Source organism: Semicossyphus pulcher, unplaced genomic scaffold (genome assembly GCF_022749685.1).
Source record: "Semicossyphus pulcher isolate SPU_LCO1_2020_fin unplaced genomic scaffold, fSemPul1.0.p SCAF_23, whole genome shotgun sequence".
Lineage (NCBI taxonomy): Eukaryota > Metazoa > Chordata > Actinopteri > Labriformes > Labridae > Semicossyphus > Semicossyphus pulcher.
The window spans coordinates 15,667,849-15,694,929 of record NW_027211697.1 but is presented as its reverse complement, the minus strand read 5'-3'; the positions used below and the strand labels follow the sequence as shown (position 1 = coordinate 15,694,929).

The following is a 27,081-nucleotide window of genomic DNA, read 5'->3' as shown; positions in this document are numbered from 1 at the left end:
CTTTTTCGCGGGGGCGGAACTTTCCGCAGACGTAGTCGGAAGTGACGTAAGACCAGCGGCATATGCCCATTTAGCTGTAATCAACTTCGATATAAATACAAATCCAAACTTTATGTTAAAGATGAGAAACTTTTACAAGAGGTTTTGATTTAAAAAAGTACGGATTTCATAAACCCTCTACAATGGTTAGATAGATTTTCTTTTCTTCCTTATTGTTCTTGTCATTTCTATTCTCTATTTACTTTAATAAGATGTAGTTGTACCCCTCTTTTTGTCATATTCAAATTACATGTACAGTGTGTCTGCTCATAACCTTAAGATCCTAGCGTTTGGTGCAGGGACTTGACAAAGCAAGTTAGAAGTCACTTATAGAACCAACTAACCATCAGTCAGCTGGTTCTCTGGCTGTTGTTGCTCACCAACGTATCCAATGATGGAAGATGTGATAGTTTGCACAATTCTGCATCACTACAGGCATGTGAGAACAACAAAAATAACAATGTGCACAAGAAATAAACCACACAAGAATATTGAAAACTCTGTGATTCACACGGGACAACATGGTTACATTCAACAACATGACATGACCACAGAGTGCATTTAATCTTTACTCCAGTGACCTTCAGTGTTCAATAGACCTTTTGTATTAGAAATTACTTTGCATAACAAGACCATGGCGCCGTGTAAAACTGTATTGCAGTTGACACTATTGCTGGTGAATGACAAAGTTAATTTCTTTGGTTTTAACATTTTTAAGATGACATGGTTTTATCCAAATTTGTAGCAGGGACATGATCAAAACAAAACTTTCTGTACATCAGATACCATATGCACTTACTGTGTTGGTAGGCCAAGGCTATTTAAAAAAGTGGCGGGGTGACGAAGGCAGATCCGAGCTCAAACTGTAGAGATAAATATGAAATCTCCACTTAGGGTTTCTTTATACAACATGACACAGAGACTTTTAACAAGATCCAAGTAATTTATGCTACTACATACATTTTTCTCTTATCAGCAGTTTGAATGAATGACATGTTTTGGAGCATATAAAGTAAGCAAAGCTAAAAATATTCTGCGAATAACTTATTTTTTGTAACATGAAGGTGTTTCAGTCGATGTCTTCATAATACTGCAGGAAAGAACAGAAAACAACACCAAAAGACCAAAGTTGGGTTTCACAAGTGATTTATTCTGAATATTCCAATGACCACTACCGGACGGAAGTTAAATTAGTGCATATATATTCAATAGTTATTTCAAGGTGATTTTATAAATAGTCTGAGATACATACTGATCTCTTTTGCGTTTTTTTTTTTCAGTATTCAGAGTGATTGGGATTACACAAGACACTGGTGACTGTAAGAAGGAAAATACTTATCCTCTCCCTGAGGGTAATACTAACACAACCCAGTATTAATTAACTTAATCATCAGTGTATGGCCAATTGTTGTGTGCAAATTCCAGGGGTTTGGTATAAGACATAAAGTGAAAATCAGAGATCATGGCTCAGAACAAAATACAATATCAAAGAAATGGTCACGGTTTGTCTTGAAACATTACACCAAAATGCAAGTTCACTATTTAGTCATTTACACTGAAATTCAAAAATGTGATGTGTGGTTTAGAGTGCATCATATTGTTCCAAAAATTAAAAACTCACTTAAGGACCAGTTAACACAAGTCGCAAACAATACGTTAAATACCAAACAATAAATTAGGTTCATAAATTAATGAATAAAAAACATCTTGAAGCAACAGCAGTAATAATTTAAATAAAGAAAATTGAGCTGCTCAACAATCTCACTCATAGACAACCTTACTAAAAATGGCTACTCAGTTTTATTCCAGTGTTTACATATCTAAGCTAAACTTGACCACCCTCTTTTCAGAATATGAAAAGGCATTAGATGTTTTACAACCTGAATAAGTAGATGGACACAGTGTTTTCCTACACCTCACACAGAGGAGGTCCACAGTGCATATCATTAACACCCACATTAACAGTGGGCTGCCTTCTCTAGGAATAAAATCCCCCAATGGGGTAGGAGTTCGTTTTTTCTGAGGCCAAATCAGTAACTTGCAGGATGTTCCTTGACATATGCAACGTAATACCTATGCCAGTTTGATTTCCCAGGTAATTTCAGACATTTCCTATTTTAATAATCTACACTACTTGCTTTGTTGTAAACAGAAGCGTCTCTTTAATTACTCTTACTTCGGTTACAAATTAGTCCTTAACCCTTACATTTCTGCAGTTTTGTCTAGACATTTTTAATAAAATAAACTACCAAGCTATTGCTATGATCAAGGAAAACTCTTTCATTCTGCTAGCATCCAAACAAAAAACAAAACAAAACAATAAGTCACTCCCCTATGTCATATGTTTTCACATTATTAGTCCTTATATACAGTCTGCTGACCGTGCCCTCTTTCATCATGCATTATATGCCTCCTCACATGGATTCGTCTTACTCGTCTGTCGCCTCCCACAGCGCCCTCCTCTTCTGATTGGCCGGCTCCCAATGATGACCCAGAGCCTCTTGAATCTAAAAGATGTAAGCCGCCTGGACCTGATCCTCTGCCATTCTCATAAATTAGGATATTGAGGGTTTCTTCAAAAATTCGGGCCTCAGGAAACTCAACCTAAAAATAAAGATGTGTTGGTAAGTGGCTCACAATATATTTATTGCATTTCCTTTACATAAATATTAGCATCCCTGCCCTACCATTAACCGGCTCTGTCTCCAAGAAACTGTTGGAACAGATACATGATTATCAAATGTTTTGAGCATAGTTTAATAGCATTTGTTTCCTAGCTACATCCTAGACATCAGCAAGGCAAGCGTAGCGATGAGGACAATGAAGTCTGGTAGCGTGGTTGAAGTTTGATGAAAGAGTCCGAAATAAAGTTTATCCCGTTTAGATATGAGGAAACCGAAACGAAGTAGTTATATGACTTACGTATCCTCTATTTCTAATCACTGGTAATGTTGACAACCTAAAAGTCAAATCACAAGCTTTCAACATATTTTCTTATATTTCTAATTCAGTTCAGTTTATTCATGTAATACAGTCCCTATCCGGATTAAAGCAGTAATATTAATACTTTAACTATTTTGCTACTCTCTCTCACAACAAAGCCGCATGTGTCAGACATTTTTCTTTTTCTTTGTCTATTAAACATAAACTTTATTTTACAATTGATACTTGTTGACTCCTATGTATTGCTTCCCCTGAGCCAGGGTCGTAACAAATGCCAAATCAAATTAGTTAATGGTTTCACAGTTTAGGCATTTCATTTTTAAATATAGGTCTACAGTCAACAGCGGCTTAGCGTAACTTAGCATAAAGACTGTAAACGGAGCAAGCTAGCCCAGATGTGTGTTAATTAACCATTACCGTTACGTTATCTTTGGCCTGAGCCGGCATCGTTGCTCCTCCATTTATGCTGAGCTAAGCATACTGACCGTCCAATTCAACAGCAGAAAGCAAATAACCATCATGTTTAAAATATTACCTATTGCTATAAGGGCTTAGTGTACACATAAGGTAGAGCTTTCAAGCTTACTTTGGTCTGCTTCTTCTCTGTGGCATAGACAATGGAAGTACAGCATACTTCAGCAATCTTGCGGCCTTCGCCATAGAAAGACCAACAGCAGATCTCATCGCCAAGCACATCTTTTACAAACAGGACCCGGCCATTAAACCGTAGCACAAGTTTGTCAAAGAGTTCAATGTTCTTCAGCAGGTTATCATCAGAGTTGCTAGTCACAGGGAGAGACAAAGGGTAAGGTATTACCAACTGAGAAGATTAAAAAGCACTTTTCATTCAAAGTTGAACCCAAAAAGTTTGAGTAAAGTGAGAAATGTGTAAAACTAATAGAAGGTTTGGGAATTATATGGCTAGTCTAATAGTTTTTATCGTCTCTGTAAGACACATGCCTCGCCCTTATTTTACCTGGTGTAAGAGTATTTGTTGTTTCCTCTGTTGTTCTGCAACTTCACTACTGGCTGTAAAGACAAAAAGTGAAAATGTGTCTTTATAAATTGCATATACATAAACAGATCCAACTTCAAATTTCCATAAGAGTTAAATGTTGAAAACACAATCAATTATTTCATAGTGAACCATTTTAAAATATGTATAAACCTTTCCTTGGAACAAAAAAACAAGGCGGACTTAAAATTTAATCGGTAAATATTCAAAATCTCTTGAACATTATTCTTTTGTACTGCACAGAGAAACACTGTACAGTTACACATTGCACAGGAATGAACTAGACTATAAGGATTTTATAGCTTCAGACCTAACAAACATTATTGTTAGCTGCCCATTTGATTGAGAGCAAATGTAATTTACCTTTCGACAAGTGGCAATCATCTTCTGTTCTTCTTTGGCTGAGGTGATCATGGGGATGCGACACACACTTTCAAAAACATCCTTCTGTTTCTATAGGTTAAAAAAAGGCATTAAAATGATCTGCTTCTAATACGGTTGACTACTTTTTATGTTTAGTCTAGCTGATGGGGCATGCAAATTGAGGGGAAGTTACCATTCTCAATGAGATACTTAAAGCTCCCGTGAGGAAATGTAGGTTTGTGTGGATTTTGGCAACCGCCCGCTGTTGCATTAAAAATAACTATATATAAATAATCAATCTTGTCGCTGATGGTCTGGTTTGCTTTTGAAGGTCATATAGAGTCATCAGAATTAATTTCAGACTGTGTCATAAACAGATAAAAACTCCTCACAGGAGCTTTAAGAGAAAGAAGATAAGCAGGGCAGCAAATTGATGATGGAATAATTATACTTTGATAGTTTATTCTGTTAATATTATTACTGTTAGTGACCATAAATGATAATGAAACTTTTGTACATAGACAAACCATTAATAAAAAAAAATAAGAAAATGGTATTTACAAAAAAAAAGGATCATTAGTTTACCTGCATGGCACTGAGGCAGTGCTGGACAAGTCCCTGGACCCGATAGTACTGGGCCTCCTTGAGAACCTCATCCAGTTCTTTGTGGTCCTCTGGAAGGGGTACTGAGCCATCTCTCAGGAAGTTCAAAACAAGTCCAAAATGCCTTCCAGACCTATCCAAAACGACCCAACCTGAGAAAGCAGGAAGAATTATTTTGAGTCATTTGTATTCTTTGGTAATCTTTGATAGTTTTTGTGATAGGCCAGTAGTCCACAGTGTGTAGAATGTGATAGCTAACAAGTACAAAAACAGTATAAATAGGTATTTTTTAACATTTGGCTAGTAAAACTCAAAGTGTGTTGATCAATCATATCCCAATGTTTCGGTTACACTATGAAACATTTAGAAGTGTGGATACACCTCTCCCATGAGAGTCTTCAAAACAGAACAATACATTATATAAACAGCAATGTGTCCTCAGAGGACAGACACTCACCTTCTGAGTCTATGGTAACCTCTGTACTTCCATTGCATATGCTCTGCAACAGACTGTCCTCCTTGCTTAATGTCTGAACGGTTGTATAATGAAGCGAGCCGCCCACATTTAATTTGACGTACTTGCTCCCCAGCAGACCCCGATTTCTAAGCTCATCTGTGTTGTGGAATGCAGGCTGGGAATCAGCAGGCTGGGCAGAGTCAGCAGTATGACTGCCAACTGAAGCCTCAGCAGACATGGGGCTAAAGAGTCACTTCCTCGCTGTAATACAGAAGAAAACCACGACAAAATTATTATTTGTAAATGTCCATCAAAGCACTTACATGTGGATTGTCACTATTCCATTGCATCATTATCGACAACTGTACTGGTGATCCTGAACCATGTATAACAACCTGTAACAGTGAAGATGGCTACTTCTCTAGTACTCTCTTGTTGTCATCTAGATGAGGACATGATTATCTGTATTCATGGCAGCAGCAGATGTGGTATGGTACAACATCCAGCATGAAACATTTAGGCTATATTTCTACAAGACAAATGGAGCACGTAATTCTGACGGGACAGGATATGCATATAACCATGAACGAATGTATGAATCATCCATCCATCATATATACAGCTTATCCTGTTCAGGGTCTATCCCAGCTGTCATTGGGCGAGAGGCGGGGTGGAGTTACACCTAGATTGATCGCCAGTCAATCACAGGACTGACAGAGACAGACAACCCTTCATGCTCAAATCACACCTACGGGCAATTTAGAGTCACCAATAAACTCCACACAGAAAGTCCGAACCGGGATTCAAACCTTCTAGCTGTGAGGCAAGAGCGCTGACAACTGCACCACCGTGCAGACTGTGTGAATTATGTTTAGGATAAATGCAGTTCCATTGTGAACAATGCTACATACATGCAGCATATCAATAATCCTTGTGTGTAGCCATCCAACTAACATAATCAGAGCAAAAATCTGCTTAGATATATTTTTTTTCTATTGTAATGTGAGAAATGAAGGCCAGAATCAACCACCTTTCGGCTTTCAAGCACTGTAGTTCTTTTCAGAGACTTCAAATAATTATTGATCAATTAGGTAACTAAAGAAACGTCTTGCTAAAAATAGATCTCTACGTCACACCTACTTTTTATTCAACATTTGTTAAAAACGACTTTGTTTCTACTAATTAGGAAAAAGACAGATAGGAAATAAAATTACTATTTCATGTCCAAAGTGCAAAACAAGTTAAAGAACATTTCTCATTAAATTACTTTGTACCTTCTGTATATAGCGTAGTCTTATTTCAATATTTTGCGACACTTCATCTCAGTGAACAAGAAGCATTGTATCAAAACAGACCTTATCCATTAAAATAAATAATCATGCTATAAATCGCAGACAATCCTGTAAAGACACAGAGGCTCCTGCTGTTCAGATTGCACTTACCACACTGAACATCCAAGGGAGCAGCAAGAATGAACCTAGCGAAGCCAAGATAGCTAGCTATTTATGCATTAATCAGCCAGCAATCGATATAAGCTAGCTAGAATAGACAATTTAAATCACCCATATAAATTGAAAACGCAGCTTACGTTAAAAAACTCATTTGAGTCGGTGCCAGAAAAGCTAAATCAAAGTGGCTAACAACAGTTAGTATATTTTCCCGATGCGCCACGCTAGGTAATCTCCTGTCGTTGTTTTTTAATCGTTTCTTGTCTGAAAGTTAAACTAGCCATCAAAAACACAAACTGCTAATTTAAAAACGGCCAATTCCATTGCTGAACATTAAGATTATTAACCGATGCTAACAGGACAAGCTAAATAGGTCACTCGGAAACGAAACCAGCACATCCTCTTCCGCTGTTTTCTTCTTCTATTATCAATTTTTTGATTCGAGAACAATTTGTGACGTGACTTACTGCCACCTATTGGCCACCTAATTAACCCATATGTTACTTAAACCCACTGTGCAACTGCATTTTCCTACAGGGCCAACAGTTTTCCTGCCGACGATAATAAACTTGTACCCTTAAAGAGTTGGAAAAAAATCTTGGAGTTTATCTATATCGAACTAACAGCCAACAGAGAGAGGCTTATAGTGTGAAGACGTTTTTTTGGTTGTTTGATGTACTTATTTGCAGTCGGTAAATCATCAGGACATTAACTTTGATTGGTGAAAATGACAAATGTCATTATAAAGAAGTCATTTTTCTTGTCATTGCTAAAAAAACAACAATAGCTGTGGTTTCAGAAAATGCTTTCTGGTGTTCAGCAGTATTTTCATTATCCTCAACACAAATGGCGGACGAAAACGTACATGAAAATATGCGATTTTAGGCATTTGTGTATTTGCTGTCCTCCAGTGGTAAAAGTGGAGATCTGCAATATAAAATTACCAAACTAAAGCGGCAACCAATTTACAGGTAATAGAATAAATTGATAACGCCTCTACTCTCGTCTCATCAAGAGAGCTGGATGACTGTTGCAGGTGGATTACAAATAAATTACCAATAAGTGGAGTGACATCAGTATCTAACACATTATCTCGATGTGAATAGTTTATTACTTTATTTATAATATTTATAAAATGCATGTACATACAATTTTAGTACAGATATCTATTGACCGTAACTGTAGAACTCAGTAGTGTATTGAAAGCAATGAGCCTTCAGTGCCCTCCAGTGGTCACAGTGGGGAACTGCAACACATTTGTTAATAATGCACAGTAATGAAAGTATTATCGATTTAAATATTGTGAAGTCAAATAAGTTCTCGTCTTGAATTAAGTAAATAACATTAACATTATCAGAATATCACATTGGCATTGTGTTTGCCTGTCTACACTTCTAACAGTGTTCTTGTAGTATCAAGAGAGATGGATGACAGTTGACCTGAGCAAATTAAGTAATGATTCTTTGCTGCCCTCCAGTGGTCACAGTGAAGAACTGCAACAATAAATTCGTCAAGGTGGCGTCAATGCAGACACGGGAAATTTCAACACGTCCGGTAACTACTTTCATAATACAATGACCAAACTAAATGGCAACCAATTTACAGGAAATAAAATAAAATGATTATGTTTGTTTTCCTTTATAAGTCACTTTACGGACTATACCTCCACTTTCATCAGTATGAATAACTGATAAAAACGGTCTACAAAGAAATGACCAGTAAATGGAGTGACATCAATATCTAACAGTTTATCTCGATGTGAATAAGTACATCTTCATTCATATTATTCAGAAAATGCATGTACATACCATTCTTAGTACAGATAACGGTAGAACTCAGTAGTGAATTTAGAGCAATGAGCCTTCAGTGCCCTCCTGTGGTCACAGTGAGGAACTGCAACACGTTTGCTGTTAATGCACAGTAATAAACGTATTATCGATTTAAATACTTACAAGTGACATAAGTTCTTATGTTACATTCAGTAAATAATGTTAACATTTGAATATCAGTTTGGCATTGTGTTTGCATATATACTCTTCAAACTGTTATTTTAGCATCAAGAGAGATAGATGATGGTTGACGGTAGAACTCACTAATGTATTTAGAGCAACAAGCCTTCAGTGCCCTCCTGTGGTCAGATTGAGGAATTGCAATACGTTTGCTGCTAATGCAGAGTAATAAAAGAAAAGTAGTTTGAAATAAGTTCTAATGGAAATATAGTAAATAGCGTTAACATTTCAGTATCAGTTTGGCATTGTGTTTGCCTGTCTACATTTTTAACAGTGTTAGTGTAACGTCAAGGGAGATGGATGACAGTTGACCTAAGTGCATTAAGTCATGATTCGTTGCTGCCCTCCAGTGGTCACAGTGAAGAACTGCAACAAAAATAAATTCGTCAAGGTGGCGTCAATGCAGACACGGGAAATTTCAGCACGTCCCCGGTAACTACTTCCATAATACAATGACCAAACTAAAATGGCAACCAATTTACAGGAAATAAAATAAAATGATTATGTTTGTTTTCCTTTATAAGTCACTTTACGGACTATACCTCCACTTTCATCAGTATGAATAACTGATAAAAACGGTCTACAAAGAAATGACCAGTAAATGGAGTGACATCAATATCTAACAGTTTATCTCGATGTGAATAAGTACATCTTCATTCATATTATTCAGAAAATGCATGTACATACCATTCTTAGTACAGATAACGGTAGAACTCAGTAGTGAATTTAGAGCAATGAGCCTTCAGTGCCCTCCTGTGGTCACAGTGAGGAACTGCAACACGTTTGCTGTTAATGCACAGTAATAAACGTATTATCGATTTAAATACTTACAAGTGACATAAGTTCTTGTGTTACATTTAGTAAATTATGTTAACATTTGAATATCAGTTTGGCATTGTGTTTGCCTGTCTACTCTTCCAGCTGTTCTTTTAGCGTCAAGAGAGATAGATGACTGTTGACGGTAGAACTCGGTTTTGTATTTAGAACAGCGAGCCTTCAGTGCCCTCCTGTGGTCACATTGAGGAACTGCAATACGTTTGCTGCTAAAGCACAGTAATACAATTTTAGCAGTTTGAAATAAGTTACATTGGAAATTTAAAAAAATTACGTGAACATGTGAATATCAGTTTGGCATTGTGTTTGCCTGTCTACATTTCTTACAGTGTTATTGTAGCGTCAAGGGAGATAGATTACGGTTGACCCAAGTGCATTAAGTAATGATTCGTTGCTGCCCTCCAGTGGTCACAGTGAAGAACTGCAACAATACATTTGTCAAGGTGGCGTCAATGCAGACACGGCAAAGTTGAACACGTCCGGTAACTACTTCCATAATACAATGACCGAACTAAAATGGCAACCAATTTACAGGAAATAAGATAAGGTGATTATGTTCGTTTTCCTAAATAAGTAACTTTACAGACTATACCGCCACTTTCATCAGTATGAATAACTGATAAAAACGGCTTACAAATAAATTATCAGTAAGTGAAGTGACATCAGTATCTAACAGTTTATCTCGCTGTCAATCAGTACAACTTTCTTTATAATATTTATACAATGCATGCACATTGCATTCTTAGTACAGATAACTGTAGAACTCAGTGAATTTAGAGCAATGAGCTTTCAGTGCCCTCCTGTGGTCACAGTGAGGAACTGCAACACATTTGTTAATAACGCACAATAATAAAAGTATTATCGATTTAAATACTTACAAGTGAAATAAGTTCTTGTGTTACATTCAGTAAATAATGTTAACATTTGAATATCAGTTCGGCTTTGTGTTTGCCTGCCTGCCATTCTAACTGTTCTTCTTGCGTCAAGAGAGGTGAATGACAGTTGACCTGAGCGCATTAAGTCATGACTCGTGAAGGATTGCAACAAATTATTCGTCAAGGTGCTGTAAATACAGACACGGGAAATTTGAACTAACGATAATTAGTTTCATAAAACAATGACCAAACTAAAACGGTAGCCAATTTACAGGAATCCAATTTCGTGATCATGTTTGTTTTTTCACTGTACAGACTATAACTTCACTTTTTTCAGTATTAGTAACTGATAAATAACTGCATGATTACAAATAAATCACCAATAAATGAAGTGAAATCAGTATCTAGCAGTTTATCTCTATGTAAATAAGTAAAACAGAATTTATATTTGTGCATTTGCATACCAGAACAGGTCTCTTCTTGCCACTCGCTGTGGTCCTCAGTATAATGTGTCATGAGTCTTCAGTGCCCTCCAGTGGTCATGATGAGGAACTGCAAAACATTTGCTGCTAATGCAGAATAATAAAAGAAAAGTAGTTTGAAATAAGTTCTAATGGAAATGTAGTAAATAGCGTTAACATTTCAGTATCAGTTTGACATTGTGTTTGCCTGTCTACTCTACCAACTGCTCTTTTAGCATCAAGAGAGATAGATGACGGTTGACAAACGAAACAGATGTGACTATTACGTACTATAATCATATACATAAGTGAGAATAAATGATAGAATTTCATATTGAAATCAGATTACCTGCTGAATCCTAACATGTTGGCAAACTGAAAAACGTGCTCTGACTCTGTATTTTGTATTTCCTGACCTTCTCTGTCACGTTTCACGAAGAATTAAATGGAAGCACAAAAGTTTCTCGAAGACGTTTAACTGTTGTTCATGCAGAAATGTAATAAAGTTGTTTTAAAAAAGGATTACAACAAGTTCAACACCATTCAACAAAGACTTTATTTCCAGTTCAGCAAATATTTTACTGCCTTCAAAAGAGTGTATTCATATATGAAGCAAAGAAATGCTACTGATGATTAGAGAAGAATTATTTCTACAAAGCAACAGTCTCCAATACCCTTCATTTGGCGCAGTGAATGAAACTACATTCACTGTTTAAACAATCAGTTGTAAATAAATACATAATGCATCACAGCAAGCAGCCAAGTTTGTAATTTTCATCAACATAGTGCATACAACATCAAATCTGATAACAATGATAGCTGTCAATAACTATAATGGCAATGGCAAGATTGAGCAGAAGCAATATAATTTACAATCAGTGCATGCTTTAAGCATAATGACATTCATGTCCTCACCTTGTCCTACATGTCATGTGACACTGGGTGGCGATGCACTCCAGAAACAGCGAAGAATAAAAGAAACACTGCCTTTGTAAACAGTATTGCAACAACAGATGAAACACTTAGAGACATTAAATTATTTAACATTATATTTTGGCACTGAATTTTCATTACATACATATAATGAAAATATATAACCTCCCGACACCTTGTAGAAGTGTATATATGAGGCTTATATATATAATTTAGCATATATATCAACCTCAATCCATATTAAGTCAGATATTTACATTCAATTTGTGTGTGTTTGTGTGTGCACATGTGTGTATGTGTTACACAGAGAGAAAGACAAAGTGGAGAAGAGAGAAATGACTGTTGATCTCTAACTTTACCCATGATGTAAAATAAAGTGTTCTTCCCCAGTTCTGGATCACTTTGTAAAATGTAACACGAGCAAATTAAGAAATGAAATGAAAACATTCGGTGTGTTCTGTGTGGTCATGACTGGAACTTTTGATGGTTACAAATTAAGTATTGCCAAGTGCTCAGATGTTTTGGCCTCATAATAATTTCACTTAAATAATTCCATCATTTAGCTTCTCTCCTCTCTGCTCTTATGCCTCTGCACTGTTCAGTTCTTGAAGTTAATTTCTTACCCGTCTTAAGGCACCAGTCCTAATGACACAGAGAGTTGGACTGTGAAGTAGGACCCTTGTTTGGCAGACCACCATATAAGTGCAACAAATCAAAATACACTTCCACAATTCATAAAGCGAGGATAAAACCCTTGTAAAACGGAGAGAAATGACTGATGAAAGGGGAGTGAGGCCTTATAATACTAAGAAATGTGTCTTCCAAAAGAATTTCATCTTTCTGTGGATTCAATTCTCACCACGACTTTTTGTCCTTTAAATGGAGACTTCATACTCCCGTGTATCCTGTAGTCAAAGTAAGGAATCCATCAGTAAAAAAACATATAAAAAGCTAAAATTAGAAATTCTACTTCTACATAAAAGATGAAGGATCCATTTTATGAATGACTGAAACCCTGAAAAACAAATACATATAAACCAGTCTAAAGTCTGAATGACAATACGTTTAAAGCTTGTACTCACCCCTGCCTCATACAGAGGGTTGTTGAAATCGGACTCGACTGTGATTGGACTGTAGGAGTGTGTGTGAGAAAGAGATTTCCAGAACAGAGGCTTCCACTCTAGTCTGCATATGCTGTGAGAGAAAATATAATTACATACATGAATATACATTACAATATTTACAGGTGAAGGAAAGTCAAAGCAGAGGTACGACCACAGAGACAGACGGGGGGACTCACTTTGTATAGTACATGTAAATTCCTCCAATCAGGAGGATGACCAGGATGATCGGCAAAATGATTGCCAAAGCGATGTTCTCACTCAGGATCTGATGGGACGGCTCGAACGACTGGGACACTGTGAAATATTAAAAAACATCATCACAATGTTTGTCACAATGTTCATGATTCGTTGTCACGACAGAAGTCCTGAGAGGACAGAGAAAAAAAATCTGTTTTTAATTTAGAAAAATGATTTTCTTTTTCTCACACACCTCTGATGGCTCGTGTACTTCCCTTTACAAGACGCTACATATTTAATACACTTAAATATGATCTATTTATTATTATATTTATGTAATATATTTTTCAATGACTTTTCTTGTAGTAATTGCTCAATATATTTTGATTTGTGCATTGGAATGTTTGTTGTAAAAGCTATTGTATCACTTAAGTGTTGGGGGGTACAAAAATACAGAAAACATGCTTCCTGTTAGGAGCAGCCTCGATCACAGCGTCATTCATCAAACCACCACTAGATGGTGCCCAAAAAAAGAAAATAATTAATCCTACATCTAGTGTCTTAAATTTTATGTCGAACAAAATTTATTGGACTTTAGAAACTTCAAAAACAGGAGAAAAGAAAAGGATTCACCTTCTAGTTTGTGATCGTCCAAAAGCTCCTCATAGGCCACTGTGGGAAACAAAGGAAGAGGAGCAGAGTCTTCTTATGCACTGAAATAAAACTTTGTTAAAGGCTTCTAATCTCAAGCTCCTTTCACACATGCACTCCTGATGATTTCTAGAAAATTTCAATTTCAGAGTCGCCCTGTGACACGTGTCCCTCACAACGGCGAACAATTCCTGACTCTCTGCATCTCTCCAGACATCTTGTAACGATCCTTCTTCTTCAACCTCAGATGTTTTTAATGATCCTGTTACGTGTCGCTCTTCTGGATTCGCACCGGTCACGTGGTATAAACATCATCACCTCGTCCACTTGCTGGTGTTGAATTTCTCTGACTATAATACCTGCTGCATTCACACATTGGCTCACCCCGACTTCTGACGGACATTTTACCAGAAGGTCGGCAGGAAAAAGTCTGCATAAAGTGGGGGTGAAAAATGTGGCCATTTGCGCTCCGACATGCAGCCCACCTGGACAATATTGTGAGTGCAGTGAATAACATGTTTCCTGCTCGGTTCTGCGATTGAAAGCAGTGCTCAGGATGGTCCAGAGCAGTTTTTAAGAGCATAAAAATATAGAATATGGAGATGTTTCAAGATTATTTATCCAAAAAAGTTATAAGGTTTACCTTTGCAGAAAGGTGGCGGGCTGTTCCACTGAGAGGGGTGACCTGGGACACAGCTGATAATGACCTCTCCGATAAGTTCATAACCCTCATAACAGAAGAAACGCAGAGTCTCTCCGGCCTGGTAGCTGTGCTTGTACAGGGTTTGGTAACCATTGTCAGGAACACCGGGGTTTGGGCATGGGTCATATTTTACTGTTAAGAGGACACAGAAACGCAGAGTCATGAATTTGCTCCTGAGCTTTTCTAAACGCTGATGCAGTCAGCGTGCAGAAAAGTCACTTACAGACACACTTTGGGCTCCGGTCGCTCCATTTGGGGGTGCCAGTGTCTCGTCCATGGCAGGAGATCTGACTCGGACCTTCCAGTTGGTAACCCTGGTTACAGGAGAAACGAACAACAGTCCCAACTGCAAAACCTGCCTCAGGGCGCACTGAGCGTGCTCCGTTCACCACCTCTCCTGGATCAGGACACTGCTGGACTGTGGGGAACAGAGTGAGAAACATTTGACATTGATGCTGCCTCTGGAGTTTGTCAGAGTACAAAGAGCAGAGGAGCAACATGGAGGATGACTGAACTTAATGTATCAATTTCCTCTAGATGCTACCAGATCTCACACACTGCTCCTCTAAAAAGCCTCATCATACAGCTACAGCGAGAAGCTGGTTAGCTTAGCTTTTTTCGTTTTATTTTTGGGGTACTTTGTGCCTTTGTGAGATAGAGAGAGTAAGAAGACAAAGGACTGAGAGAGGGATGTAACAACATGCAACAAAGGTCCTCAGACACATTTGGACTGGGGTGTTGGATGTTCCTGGTCAGCTTTTTAAACCACAGGGGCATCCTGGTCTGCAGAAACAGCTACCCCGTTTTTATGCTAAGCTAAGCCAACCAGCTGTATATTTGTTCTAGACACATCATATTGACAAGAATCATTACTGTGTTTTTCTAAGAGTAGAACGTTAAAATATATTCATCTAACCTTATCTTTACTTGGTCTACAGTAAAAACGCGACAGTCCTTAACAAAGGTTCCTGTGCAGAGTTTAAATTATGTCTCACCTTTAACACATGTAGGTGGACTGCTGCTCCAGGAGAGATCCCACTGGCAGGTGATAATGTCGGAGCCACTGATGTCATATCCCGGCTGGCACTGATAGGTCAGCACGCTTCCTCTCACAGGGGAGGAGTGGGACGAGCTGATCCAGCCAAACTCAATCTGAGGGAGGGTAGGGCAGGTGTCGTTTGGTTCAACCTCTGCGCCACACACACACACACACACACACACACACACACACACACACACACACACACACGCAGAGAAATGAAAGTAATTAGGATAACTCTCCATCTCTTCCTCAGGACTCTCTAGGAGGAAGATTTTTTCATCTGAATGCTCAAGATTTGTACACCAGGAGTTCACTTACCACGATAATGGATAAGAAATCCTTGACTCAGGATGAAACTGGAATCATCCAGGTCACTCTGAAATTGAATAGTGACCTCTGACCCCCCAGACACAACTTGGAAACGTTCTCTGGATCCCAGGTATTGTCCAATCACATGCGACATGAGATCACGTCCGTCGAAAACAGTCAGCACATCAGTGTGGCGGATATTCAATCTTTAAGAACATAAAAGAAGAATAAAAAAGAGAAATTAGGTTCCACTTGAAAGAGAGACGAGCAGTCCACCCACGTGTTACATTTTGTAAGTAGAGAGCTGCGAGCTGCAACATAATATCACCTTGTTCTCTCATTAATTTCTTTATTCTCCTAAAAATAAAAGATGACAGGATAATCTCTACATTCTGCAGAAATACTTTCATATACAACGTTAACTTTCAACATTTTGATGCTGATTAGACTGATGCTTGTTCATAAGATTTTTGCAACTCAGTGTGCATAGAAAGTGCCGAGCGTGTTACTTTGGGAAAAATTACACAGCACACACATTCACTGAGCCACATGTCTTTGCTTCCTTGCCATCGAAAGCTTTAACACCATCTCCTGCCAGTGCTCGTCCTCAGATACACTGTACTGTTGGATGCTATATTTTGGCAGGATAAGGAGAATAACCTGCACATTAAATATCAAAGACTGTCTAATCATTACATTACAAACTATCAAATATTAAAGACAGTGCTGTTGCAGTATTTGGGTGCAAAATGTGTTCGACATTTTCCTGACTGTGGATGGCATGATACGTAATGTAAATTCTTCAAAGAACTACTCAAACATGCCCTCCCAATCCACATTTACAGTAGTAAGGACTCACATGGTCAGTGTCATTATGGCACCATTTGGGCTCATGGAAGTAAAGGATTATGTAAGTGTATATGCAGGGGTTCTACAAAGAGAATATGCAAATAGTCTATTTGCTGTTACATACAAGCACACACAAGAAACTATTTCTGTCTGTTTTTTCACTGCTAACAACTTAAAGCAGCAGTACTCACATCTGGACATCCAGTTCAATGCGTTTCTCCTCGTTTCCATGGATCTGCCAAACACAGTCCAGGCCTTTGGAGTAGCTCTGGGGCCAATCAGGAGACAGGATGGTGCCCGAGGGCTCGGTCAGCTCCCCTCCACACAGAGCTTACAGAGCAGAAGAGAGGAGAGAAACTGAGCTGAGGACTTTGACCCAGAGACAAAGGCAGTGATGAAAGGGGTGATGAAATTATAACAGAGATTGGAAAAAGAAAAGCATGTTGAGAAAAATAAATAATGGATGTAGGGAGAGAAAATAAATAAAGATGCTTTGAAATGATCAAGGAGAGCTGATAAAGACTTCAGAGGGCACCGGGAGAAGAGAGATGTGCTGCAAAGTAGATGACATCAGCAGCAGCAGCTTATAAAAAATGGAACTCCTTTCATATATGTGCTGTTTCTATGACGTATTTAAACACTGGTTTTCTGTAGCCTGCCTGTTTCCTATTCTGCAGCTGTTAGGCCGATCAGTTACAGAATATTATCAGTGTAATGATATGAGCAGTGATTGTAACTTCACATTAACCGCAGCTACTCACAAGAAGTCCAGAGCGAGAAAGTCAGCAGGTGTAAGACAACTTTTAGATGCAGCAACAACAATGTTGTGATTGTTGTGATGCTGCTGACTTGACATGTTGTCATATAAGAGCACTCCTTAAAACTGAAGCATGAAACAATGACGCCACATCATCAAACAAACACAAAGACACACAGAAGCTGCTGAAGGAATACAGGTACACCAACCTGGTTGATTACTTTACACGGATGAATACAGCTGCCATCGAAGGATGCATCACACACAATAACTGACATTTACCTCACTTTATAGTCATTTATTTATTTATTCACTATCATTGATTTTTAGAAATCAGGCCTCTTCTCTTGGTAATCTTCTTACATCACCACATTCATTACTGTAACTCTTCTGTGTCATTGTGTGTGTGAAGCTATCTCACCATTAAAAACAGGTGAGGAAAGAAAACACGAAGGTAGCTACTAACTAATCTACATTTGACAGAGATCTACAAAATATAACAAATCACAGTCAGAGCGCTCCTTCCCAGTCGACAGTTTTCTGTCATGGATGCTTCTTGTGTGCAGAGCTCCTCCTCATACATCACTGTGTCAGAGCCAGCAGTTGTTTCTTGCAAGCAGATATACCACGCTGCACATGGCTTCCAGAATATCTTTAGTGCTTGCTTGAAACTACAGCACCTGTGTTTTTTAGCCAGTCCCTGACCTGATGCAACGTCTCTGCCAGTTTATATCCGTCATGGTCTCTCTGTTGCTCACAGTGTTTACAGATCAGCAGATGACACAGTCAGGGCTGTTGTCTACATGCTTTAACATGTTGACACTTGAGGCAGCCGTCTCCACACACTTCAGTTTGAATATTTGAAATTAATCAAATAGCTGCTCAATTCATGCACAACACTTCAACTTCAACAAAATGAATGAAGCTCAGAAACAACAAGGAAAGTACGAGAAATGAGAATGTTTATAATTCTGATTAGAGAAACAATAATCTGATTTCGTGCAGGTACTCACCTTTGCACACAGGCTCGCTGTCATTCCAGTGGGGATTGCTCGGGTCGACACACTCAATAGTTGCTGAACCTTGTTCCATGACGAAGCCTGGAGAGCAGGCGAAGGTGACGGTGGTGCCCAGCTGATATGTGATGTCACTGCTGCTGAAGTTTCCATGTGGCATGTAGGGCTCCCAGCAGTGCTCATCGTCAAACGCTGACAAGGAAAGAGAAAAACAAATCAGAGACAGTATGCTTATGTGCTCTGAAAAAGGTTTTCTGCTATCCTATATATTAATATAATTCTTGTATTATATTAATGGTTCTCCTGCTTGAAGAAATTAAGCAACCATATCTATCTAACTGAGGAGGGAACAGCTTTTCACTTGAGCCCAGAATGCCCTGGATAGAAAGAGCCCAGGTGTGAGGCGCTGAAAGCTGAAGCAGCGAGCATCTCCAAAGCCTAAAATAAATCCCAGTGGAGCGTGGGCAGACTGTGAGGGCTTGTGTGGCTCATTATGGCTCTCTTAAACACAACAACCGTATGAGAAGAAAGGCTTGTTTTTTCAGAGTGCTGAAGCCCGATAAATCCAATAAAAAACGTAAGGTAACAAATTAATTATCAAACTAAATTATCATTAAATAACTGTAACACAGTAGCAACTTCATTCTGGTGCTTTCTGATAATTCTGCAATGAATCATTTTGAACTATTCAACAGGCTGAATGCTGACTCTGCATTGGATGTTGTACAATAATGAGGTAAGAAGGACGAGCAGTTCTGCTGCTGCCGTCATGTTTTGTTGAATGTGGTAAAACCTCACGTAAGGAGGAAAAGGATGCAGGTCGAGTATCCGAGTTTACTCTGCTCACCCTCGTATCGGAGAGCCAGCAGCAGAGGGATGGAAGAAGAATCAGCGGTGAGCTCCAGGTACAGTGTGGAGCTCTCACTCAGCAGCCCGCGCTCGGGAACATCATCCAGGTCTGAGTCAAAGAGCGGCGAAGACAGGGAACTGTTTCCACTCCGCACGATTAACCTGAGAGGAACAAAACACAGAGATGGCCAGTGATCAGCTTGAGCAAAGAGGTTACCAGTGTCAGTGTCCATCATTGAATGAAGGTTGTCACAGTAAATTATCAATAATATCTGCCTTTCTTTAAAGGATAACGCTGTCATTTGTTTAATAAAATAAAACATACCGAGTCTACCTATAGCCTTCTGTGAAGGGCTAGGCAAAAAGCAAAAACAATTTTCAGTATGGCTAATGTTTTAGCCAGAATTGTATAGAAATTAACACATTAGCTTTAAAAAAAGAGGGATACCACTGTATCTATAGTTGTTCACTTTGCTCACTCAGTTTATTTCTAAAATCATGAATGGGTTTACTCTCTTTAGTCATGAAACCACAAAATACATTCTGTGATACACAAACTCACTTATCATCATCTTCATCCAGCGCGATCCTCTCAAAGTGAAGGTGGAGTCTGTGTCCCTCTTTGGCTTCGATTAACCAGTGGCAGCTCAGGTTATTTCCATTACTGTGGTTGCTGACGGATGGAGGGGGGGGAGACAGAATCCGGCCCACTGTAGCATTACGAACCCACCCTCCACACGACACAGCTACGGAAAAACAATACTCCATTTTAAATTTCAAAACCACCAACTTTACAATCACACTGTTAACACATGTAATTCAAATCTAAGTCAGTTTACTGACCGACACATTGTGGCTCAGGAGTGCTCCAGTGTGGTTGTGTTGTGTTGACACAGGTAGCCACTTCATGGCCGCGCACCTGGAACCCTGGATCACAGTGGAAGTGAGCCTGACCTCCAGGATGAATGTCGGTCACTGTCACTCCGCCGCTCTCAGGAGACAGAGGGAACGGGCAGGACAGCAGGAAGGCTGTTGGTGTTGATCCAATGGAAAGGAAATAGATTTTTTTGTGAAATGGAAAATAAAATGTTGAGGTTAAATACAAAATTAAATTTTACCTAAGCATTTGAAATAATTACTTAGAAGTTAATCTTTAAATCTGTTTGAGGAGCTGTCATTCTGGTTCTCCTTACATTTTAAAATCACCTCCATGGGGGGCAGATTGTCCAAAAGGTTACCATCCTCCATCAACAGCTGTGTTTTCACCAACACCAGTATGTCAGCGTGGGTTCTCATTTTATGGAGAGTTCGGTGACGTCTAATCACTTTAACCTTTCACGGTTGTTTTTTTTGATTCCTAATATTTTTTTCTTAACTGATTTCTAACCTAGTTCTCTTTATCAAACCTAATCCACAGTTTAGAGCTTGACTCTAAACTCTAAAGATTTAATCTCAAGTTTAAGTGTTGGAAATAGCGAAGTATGTGCTCCTTGTCATGTACCATGCTTAGATGCTTTTAAATATGCCCTTCTTATTTAAGCCACAGGACACTTGTTTGATTTACACGCTGTCATGCAAAATGAAAACCATAAATCAGTAGATAATCTTGCTGAAGGGTTAGTTTACCTTGATAGTGAAGGCTGAACATGCCGTGGTTATTCTGCCGGAGACTGCGGTAGTGTATGTACACCTGATTGGTTGTACTGCGGATCACCTGACCCTCTCTCATCAAGGTCTCGTTGGCCAGGAGCTCAAGTCCCAAACCTCCATACCCCATGATCGTCAGAGACTCTTTCTTAGAAAGGTTAACCTTCCTCACCTGGAGGGTAAAGCAGGATAAATAATGACATGCCTCCTTTGGGCCTTGTTAGTTAAAAGTAATGAATCGAACATACCATTACTGCAACTTTCTACTGTTGGAATCAAATTGCACTACCATGAGATTACTGCTGCATTTGTCTTCAAAATATGCATCAAATTTTAAATGGTCAGAATGCAGCGATAGAAATTGTAACAGGCGAGTTGAGTCAAAGTTAAAGAGATAAAATACCTAATGAGGTTTTCATGTCACAGATACAAATTATTTTTGTCAATTCTTCACCACCTGAACTGAATATAGATCATGCAGTTATTTTAAATAAACTTTATTTGATAATATGTATAGTTTACTTTTCATCCTGTGCCTAGCACAATAGGTGCCTAAATATATAGTTCAAAGACAACATTAAAATGGACTATTGAGCAGTGGATGTGCGTATAAACATATTCATTTATGTATTTATGGATTCATAGAGATAATGCACATTACCTGAATCTCCACACCATAACCTGAATACACAGTGATGCTGTAGGTGCACTCCAGAGGGGAAAAGGATGATGTTGATGCAGGATCTGGTGAGTCGACAACATCTTCCATTGCTGACAAAGTTGCATTGCATTGTACTGTAAAAATAAAGAGAGAAGGAAAAATACAAAAATGTTTTTTGAATATGCTTCAAACATGACAGCGTTTTTCTGCAAAACACTTAAATACAGTTTCGTACCAGATTTTCAAGTTTAGCTTTTCTTTTAAAGTTTTGTGATAGAATCGAGAGCCAACTTCTTCAATATATTATAATAATAATTGATTGATAATTGACATCATTTTATGGCACAAAATGCTCGGGCAAAATCTTTTGCCCTTAAAAAACATTTCATCAAGAAATGAAGCTACACGGAGAGTAGCAGATAATTTGTTGCATCCGCCGAAATAGCATTTATTTGGATGAGGATTGGTTGCGGTATTTGCTGCTGACATGAAGTTAAGTGAATTGTTCAAGGTCTTTTATTGAACTGTCTGAACTGGGTAATGAGTGATTCTCCAAGATTCCCCCTGCACTCCTTTTGACCTACACTGCACAAACCAGGAAGTTGTGAAGAAATGCTAGATGTGCTGAGCGGGGTACTTTCAAAGCACAATACCCGGTTCTGGTTGCTCATGCTTTTTGGGGATTAATTGAGGCATGTGTACTTGTACTGAAATTAAATGATTACACAGAAGCCTGCCTCACATTAGAGGGTGCAGATGGGCCACGCATACTTCTCTTGAAGCTGTCAGATGCAGGGCACTGCTGTAGTGATTTAGTGAACTGAAAGGAAGACCTTGACACTGCAAGCAATTGTGTCTTGCTGACACTGTCATGAATTATAGCCACACAGGTCAGACTCTGCTTGGCAACCAATATTGCAATAATCAAATAAAACTGTACTTCTGATGTGCATACAAATGCATTCACTGGGAAAGCAATGCATACAACTAAATATAACTATAAAGATAATCTATGTGGATTTGGATAGCTGTGCTTGGGTGTGCATCCTTCAACATAAAAAGCCTAAAACAAAAAAATTGACCCGTGCTGTTGACCTTTTTCAAGTAGGTCAGTGGTAAAAGATGCAAATTATAGTAATCCTTGACACAAAATAGCTGTGCACGAGCTGTGCACAGCTATCACATATCAAATGGATCAAGAAGACATGTCAGACCTCTTCTGTTGTTGGGTTGGTGCTTCAATGGGAATAAAAAGCTGCCAGTGCTCTGCATACCAGCAACTGCAGCGCATTTGTATAATGTTGGTAAGACACATTTTTTGAGGGAGTTACTGGTATGACAATGAAGGCCTATTATAATGTGAATTCTCATACATGTCTTTGTATGGAAGAGTTAGAATGTCTGAATGCTGAAGCCAGTTTGATGCAAAATGCAAGTTCACTGGACAGCCTGAGACCGCTCCTGCCTGTTGTCTCCATATTGCTACTGTTGTGTGACACCCTGTACCTTACTTGTACAACGGGTATAAATGCATAGGTATTAATTAATTAATTTGTAATGGGATGCAGACATTAAGAGTTGATGTTTGAAACAAGACAAGACAAAAGCCAGCGATGAATTATGTGTATGTGTGCAGAACTTCTTTTACTATGTGGAAGATGGTGGAGTTGGTCAGTTAATTTCCAAACAATGAAATTATGATTTGATGTCCGTCTTTGGGTTTGTGGGAGGGAGAAATCAGAACTAGATGATAATAGACCTATCGTAACTAAGTACCAATATAAAATTGTCAGTAACGGTACACCAATTAAACTGGATATAATCTTAAAGTATCCTTTTAGTGAAGTGATGTGTTGGATAGTGTTGCATCAAATTACTTTATTGACCGTGTGACTATCTGAAACTGCTGCGTGCTTTTGTAGAATCAAGTTATTGACCCGACTTGGCATCTGAAGAGGAAAGGACCTTCAGAGTCTGTTTGGTTAACAGTGAACGTAAACAGAACAGTGTGAACTAGAAGCATCGATTTCAATGATATGCCTCTATGATTAATAGAGCACGATAAAGACAGGTAAGGCCACAAAGAGGAAGCACCTTTCTGCTGGTGTTACAGGTGGACTGGATTTAAGTGGATCAGATTCACTTGTGCTGTCACATAATCAATTCATGGCATAAAATAGATGAATTTTCTCTGAAACACATAATGAGCTTTTCAGTGTTTATAGCTCTTTGCAAATTAAGTTAAATAATAGTTTGACATTTTGGGAAATATCCTTATTTACTGTACTTCTTTACTTGTGGAGAGTTTGATGAGAAGACTGTCATTCATCTCATTTATGCATCTTATGTACAGCATAAGCTTAGCATCTACTAAAAACCTAAACAGTGGGACACAGCACATTCATCTTTTTTATTTAATACTCAGTACAAAAACTATTTACTGGCCAGTACTTCTAATTTCCTGGAGCTTCTGGTTGCCCCTCAGCGGCTCCTGGCAGATACAAGGTCCAGCACACAACCACCGGAAAGGCATTTGTTGTTTTTACACCTTAAATATTTTACAGATTTCACAAACTAGGTTTAAAGTGATAATTTGCAATCTTTAGAGGTGCTGGTGAACAGATTTTGTTACCCTCTTGACAGAGCTAGGCTAGCAATTCCCCCACATGTCTTTTGAGCTAAGCCAACGAGCTGCTGGCTCTAGCTTCATATTTATTATCGGACAGAAATCAGTATCAATCTAGTCATCACAATCCGGGCCAGAAAGCAAATAAATTTAGGCTACAGATGTGCTGCCAAGTACAGTTTGAGACATTTTCCAGAAAGAAAAAAATGTAGCCACAGAGGAAATACACAAACTACTTAACTTACTACTCAATTATTCATCTTGCATTGACATTTCTTTTCCTACATCTGGTGTAAATCAGCTGATCCACCTCCTGCCTGCTCAATCACATTTCCTCAAATGTTTTTTTTCTTTTAGTGAGCAGAATGAGTAACAGCTCTCAGATCCACTCCTCCCAAGCTAAAGTTCATTTCTGACTGCCACTGATACAGGATGACACAGGATGGTATTCTGTCCCTTATGGCAGATTAGCAGTCTGGGAACTGTTGACTGACTGGTCAATGATTACTGCTTCCTACAATAAAAGAACAATAATTATGCTGATTTTGGACAATAGCGTCTGGACTTCAGACTCTTTTCTGCTCATTTTGTTAGCAAAATTGACAGTGAACTAAAAATCTGAAATCAAAACTGGATATTGGATGTAGCAGAATCTAACTTCAGCTGATCAGCAGGATATTCTTAAATGGCTGCATATGCAACAAGTGGCTGTGTTGCCTCCATAACCTAAAAACATGATTCTGGTTATATAACAAGTGCATGTAATACAGATGCCTTTTACAAGCAGCTCACATTGTACACGAGCCTGTTGATGTTTCACCATGAATATTTTATGACAGCATGTTTCACATTACCTTGTCAGTCAACATCTCCTTGTTACTCTTATTCAAAGTGAGCCAGAGACTAGAAATTAGTGAAGTTGCAACAGCAACCAAAGTGATTCCGTAGGGGTCTGTTGAATCTGCCGGCACTGTTAAATCTGAGCTGCTCTTAAACCACAGGTGAGATTCTGTATATGTGTTTAAGCTTTTTTCACAGTGCTTTGTCACAACTGAATCATTAAACAGGCAAGACTCAGGGAGGGCCAAGTGTTGGCATGCAGGTACCTGGCATGTGCATGGTGGTTATGGTGGTGGTGGTGATCAGAGTGGTGGTGGTCTCCTCCTCCATGGGCAGGGAGGACATGGTATTCCTGGATCCTGTCTGGCTGGCAGCAGAGGAGGAGCTTAAAGCTGTGGTGAGCAGCCCCGGTGATATGACTGTTGCTGTGGACTCTGTCTGCCCAAGCCCTGGCACAGCCTGCGTCGGGTTGGTGGTTGTACCTGCACATTCAAAAGGTTCATGTATGTAATTTCCAAAGGCTATAATGTCCTATAACTGCATTATCTAAACACCTGTGTTTACCTGTGCCAGCAGGAGCGTCTCCTAAGTATTCCTTGCTCTGCAGGGCAGCATGGATCAGGTCACCCAGAGGGTACGAGTCTGGGGTTGATGTTGGTGGTGTATCAGGCTCAGGAGTCATAAAGCTCATACCTGAAAGAGTATGTTAATAAAAATATATATATTTTTTATTAATACAAATAACAACAAAGCCTGTTAGCATGGAATGATCAACGATACATTTTCTCTTCTAGATTTGAGTTAAAAAAACACATGGCATTAGTCCACGATTGTGATGGGACAACAAACGTGCATGCAATAAAGAACTAAGACACACAGAGAACACGCTTACAGTTACCTGAAACTAGGTGGCTCGTGGTGACCAACAGCATCACAGCAAGGCGTGTGTACCCCATGGCTTTGGATGAAACTGAATGACCTGAGAAGGTTAAAGTGAGCAGATTGATGAGTACATTATGTAATAAATAGAACATTTATTGTATATTGTACTGTAATGCATATTAGTAGCTTTAATTATTACCATAGCAGACACAGACATAATACATGTTGGTTGGAGTGGTTATGCACTGCAAATGATTAGACAGATCATTTAAAATTCTCTCGCTCTTCAGATCCTGAGCATCTGTTTACATCACACAGGCCTCAATGACTCGGTTTAGATGATCATTGCGATGTGATACTGAAAAAGCTCAGTTCCATCAATCTGGAAAATATGCTTCAGTTATTATTAACGAAAGCATTAATGACATTTCATTAAGAGTTATTTTTCAGGTAAGGAAAATGGGAGCAGGTAGACAGCGCACACGGTATAAGGTTAAATATTCAGGCTCTCCCCCTGCATCTTCTTCCCCAAATCTGCAACAACATGCCCGAAAATGCGCTATTCCAAAATGCACTCAACGAGCCTCCCCTCACCGCAGGTACACTCAAAACCTCATTCTATTGTCAACGGACATATGTCAAAAAGCCCTCCGCTGTAAGCCGAGGCGTTTCCTCGCAGAAATTGTCAGCCTGGTGTGTGACAAAATGATGAGGCTAAACGAGGCAGCATTACTCGCACCTCCCCCGGCCCTCTTTGTGCGGAGGACGATTTTTGGCATCAGTCATCACAACCGTGACACCGACAACCATCATAGCAACGTTAAAATGTGCCTGCTGCTTACCTTTATTCTGCAGGCTGCGTCCTGAACTCTGTTAGTCTCACTGTATCCTGTTGCTTTGGGCCCCGGGAACACGGCGGGGTTTGTGCTGGTGATATGCCCCTAGCTGGTTACCGTGTGGTTGACGCA

General features: G+C 38.9%; 2 protein-coding genes across 4 annotated transcripts; both read right to left on the bottom strand.

The window, feature by feature from the left end:
- Positions 1 to 1,176: 1,176 nt before the first annotated feature.
- Positions 1,177 to 7,236, bottom strand: kctd13 (potassium channel tetramerization domain containing 13). Of its 3 annotated transcripts, none has more exons than XM_069674198.1 (7): positions 6,863 to 7,236; positions 5,421 to 5,681; positions 4,946 to 5,115; positions 4,361 to 4,450; positions 3,959 to 4,011; positions 3,569 to 3,764; positions 1,177 to 2,643 (listed from the first exon to the last, which is right to left on the bottom strand). In XM_069674198.1, the coding sequence occupies exons 2-7, from the start codon at positions 5,656 to 5,658 to the stop codon at positions 2,395 to 2,397; spliced, it is 996 nt and encodes a 331-aa protein (XP_069530299.1). In that variant the 5' UTR covers positions 5,659 to 5,681; positions 6,863 to 7,236; the 3' UTR covers positions 1,177 to 2,394. The 3 variants fall into 3 exon arrangements, with proteins under 3 accessions (XP_069530299.1, XP_069530300.1, XP_069530301.1); XM_069674199.1 differs by having other exon boundaries at positions 7,009 to 7,236; XM_069674200.1 differs by lacking the exon at positions 6,863 to 7,236 and adding an exon at positions 6,695 to 6,720.
- Positions 7,237 to 11,584: 4,348 nt separating this feature from the next.
- On the bottom strand, positions 11,585 to 27,067 carry sez6l2 (seizure related 6 homolog (mouse)-like 2). The gene is made up of 19 exons (XM_069674514.1): positions 26,956 to 27,067; positions 26,130 to 26,210; positions 25,796 to 25,924; positions 25,498 to 25,713; positions 21,766 to 21,899; positions 21,084 to 21,276; positions 20,301 to 20,486; positions 20,020 to 20,203; positions 19,456 to 19,619; positions 18,606 to 18,800; positions 17,027 to 17,165; positions 15,996 to 16,192; positions 15,631 to 15,825; positions 14,859 to 15,053; positions 14,576 to 14,767; positions 13,915 to 13,953; positions 13,281 to 13,398; positions 13,063 to 13,174; positions 11,585 to 12,885 (listed from the first exon to the last, which is right to left on the bottom strand). Exons 2-19 carry the CDS (start codon positions 26,185 to 26,187, stop codon positions 12,856 to 12,858), a joined length of 2,676 nt encoding a protein of 891 aa, XP_069530615.1. The 5' UTR covers positions 26,188 to 26,210; positions 26,956 to 27,067; the 3' UTR covers positions 11,585 to 12,855.
- Between the last annotated feature and the right edge of the window lie 14 nt (positions 27,068 to 27,081).

What these genes read in the sequence shown, in the direction of transcription:
- sez6l2 (XM_069674514.1), bottom strand. Translation starts at nt 26,187, where the DNA reads ATGGGGTACACACGCCTTGCTGTGATGCTGTTGGTCACCACGAGCCAC. An exon ending in CACGAGCCACCTAGTTTCAG is followed by an intron (nt 25,925 to 26,129) that starts GTAACTGTAAGC and finishes ATACTCTTTCAG; the next exon opens with GTATGAGCTTTATGACTCCT. An exon ending in ACCCTCTGTATGAGGCAGGG is followed by an intron (nt 12,886 to 13,062) that starts GTGAGTACAAGC and finishes CTTTGACTACAG; the next exon opens with GATACACGGGAGTATGAAGT.
- kctd13 (XM_069674198.1), bottom strand. Translation starts at nt 5,658, where the DNA reads ATGTCTGCTGAGGCTTCAGTTGGCAGTCATACTGCTGACTCTGCCCAG. An exon ending in GGTTACCATAGACTCAGAAG is followed by an intron (nt 5,116 to 5,420) that starts GTGAGTGTCTGT and finishes CTGCTTTCTCAG; the next exon opens with GTTGGGTCGTTTTGGATAGG. An exon ending in TGATTGCCACTTGTCGAAAG is followed by an intron (nt 4,012 to 4,360) that starts GTAAATTACATT and finishes TTGTCTTTACAG; the next exon opens with CCAGTAGTGAAGTTGCAGAA.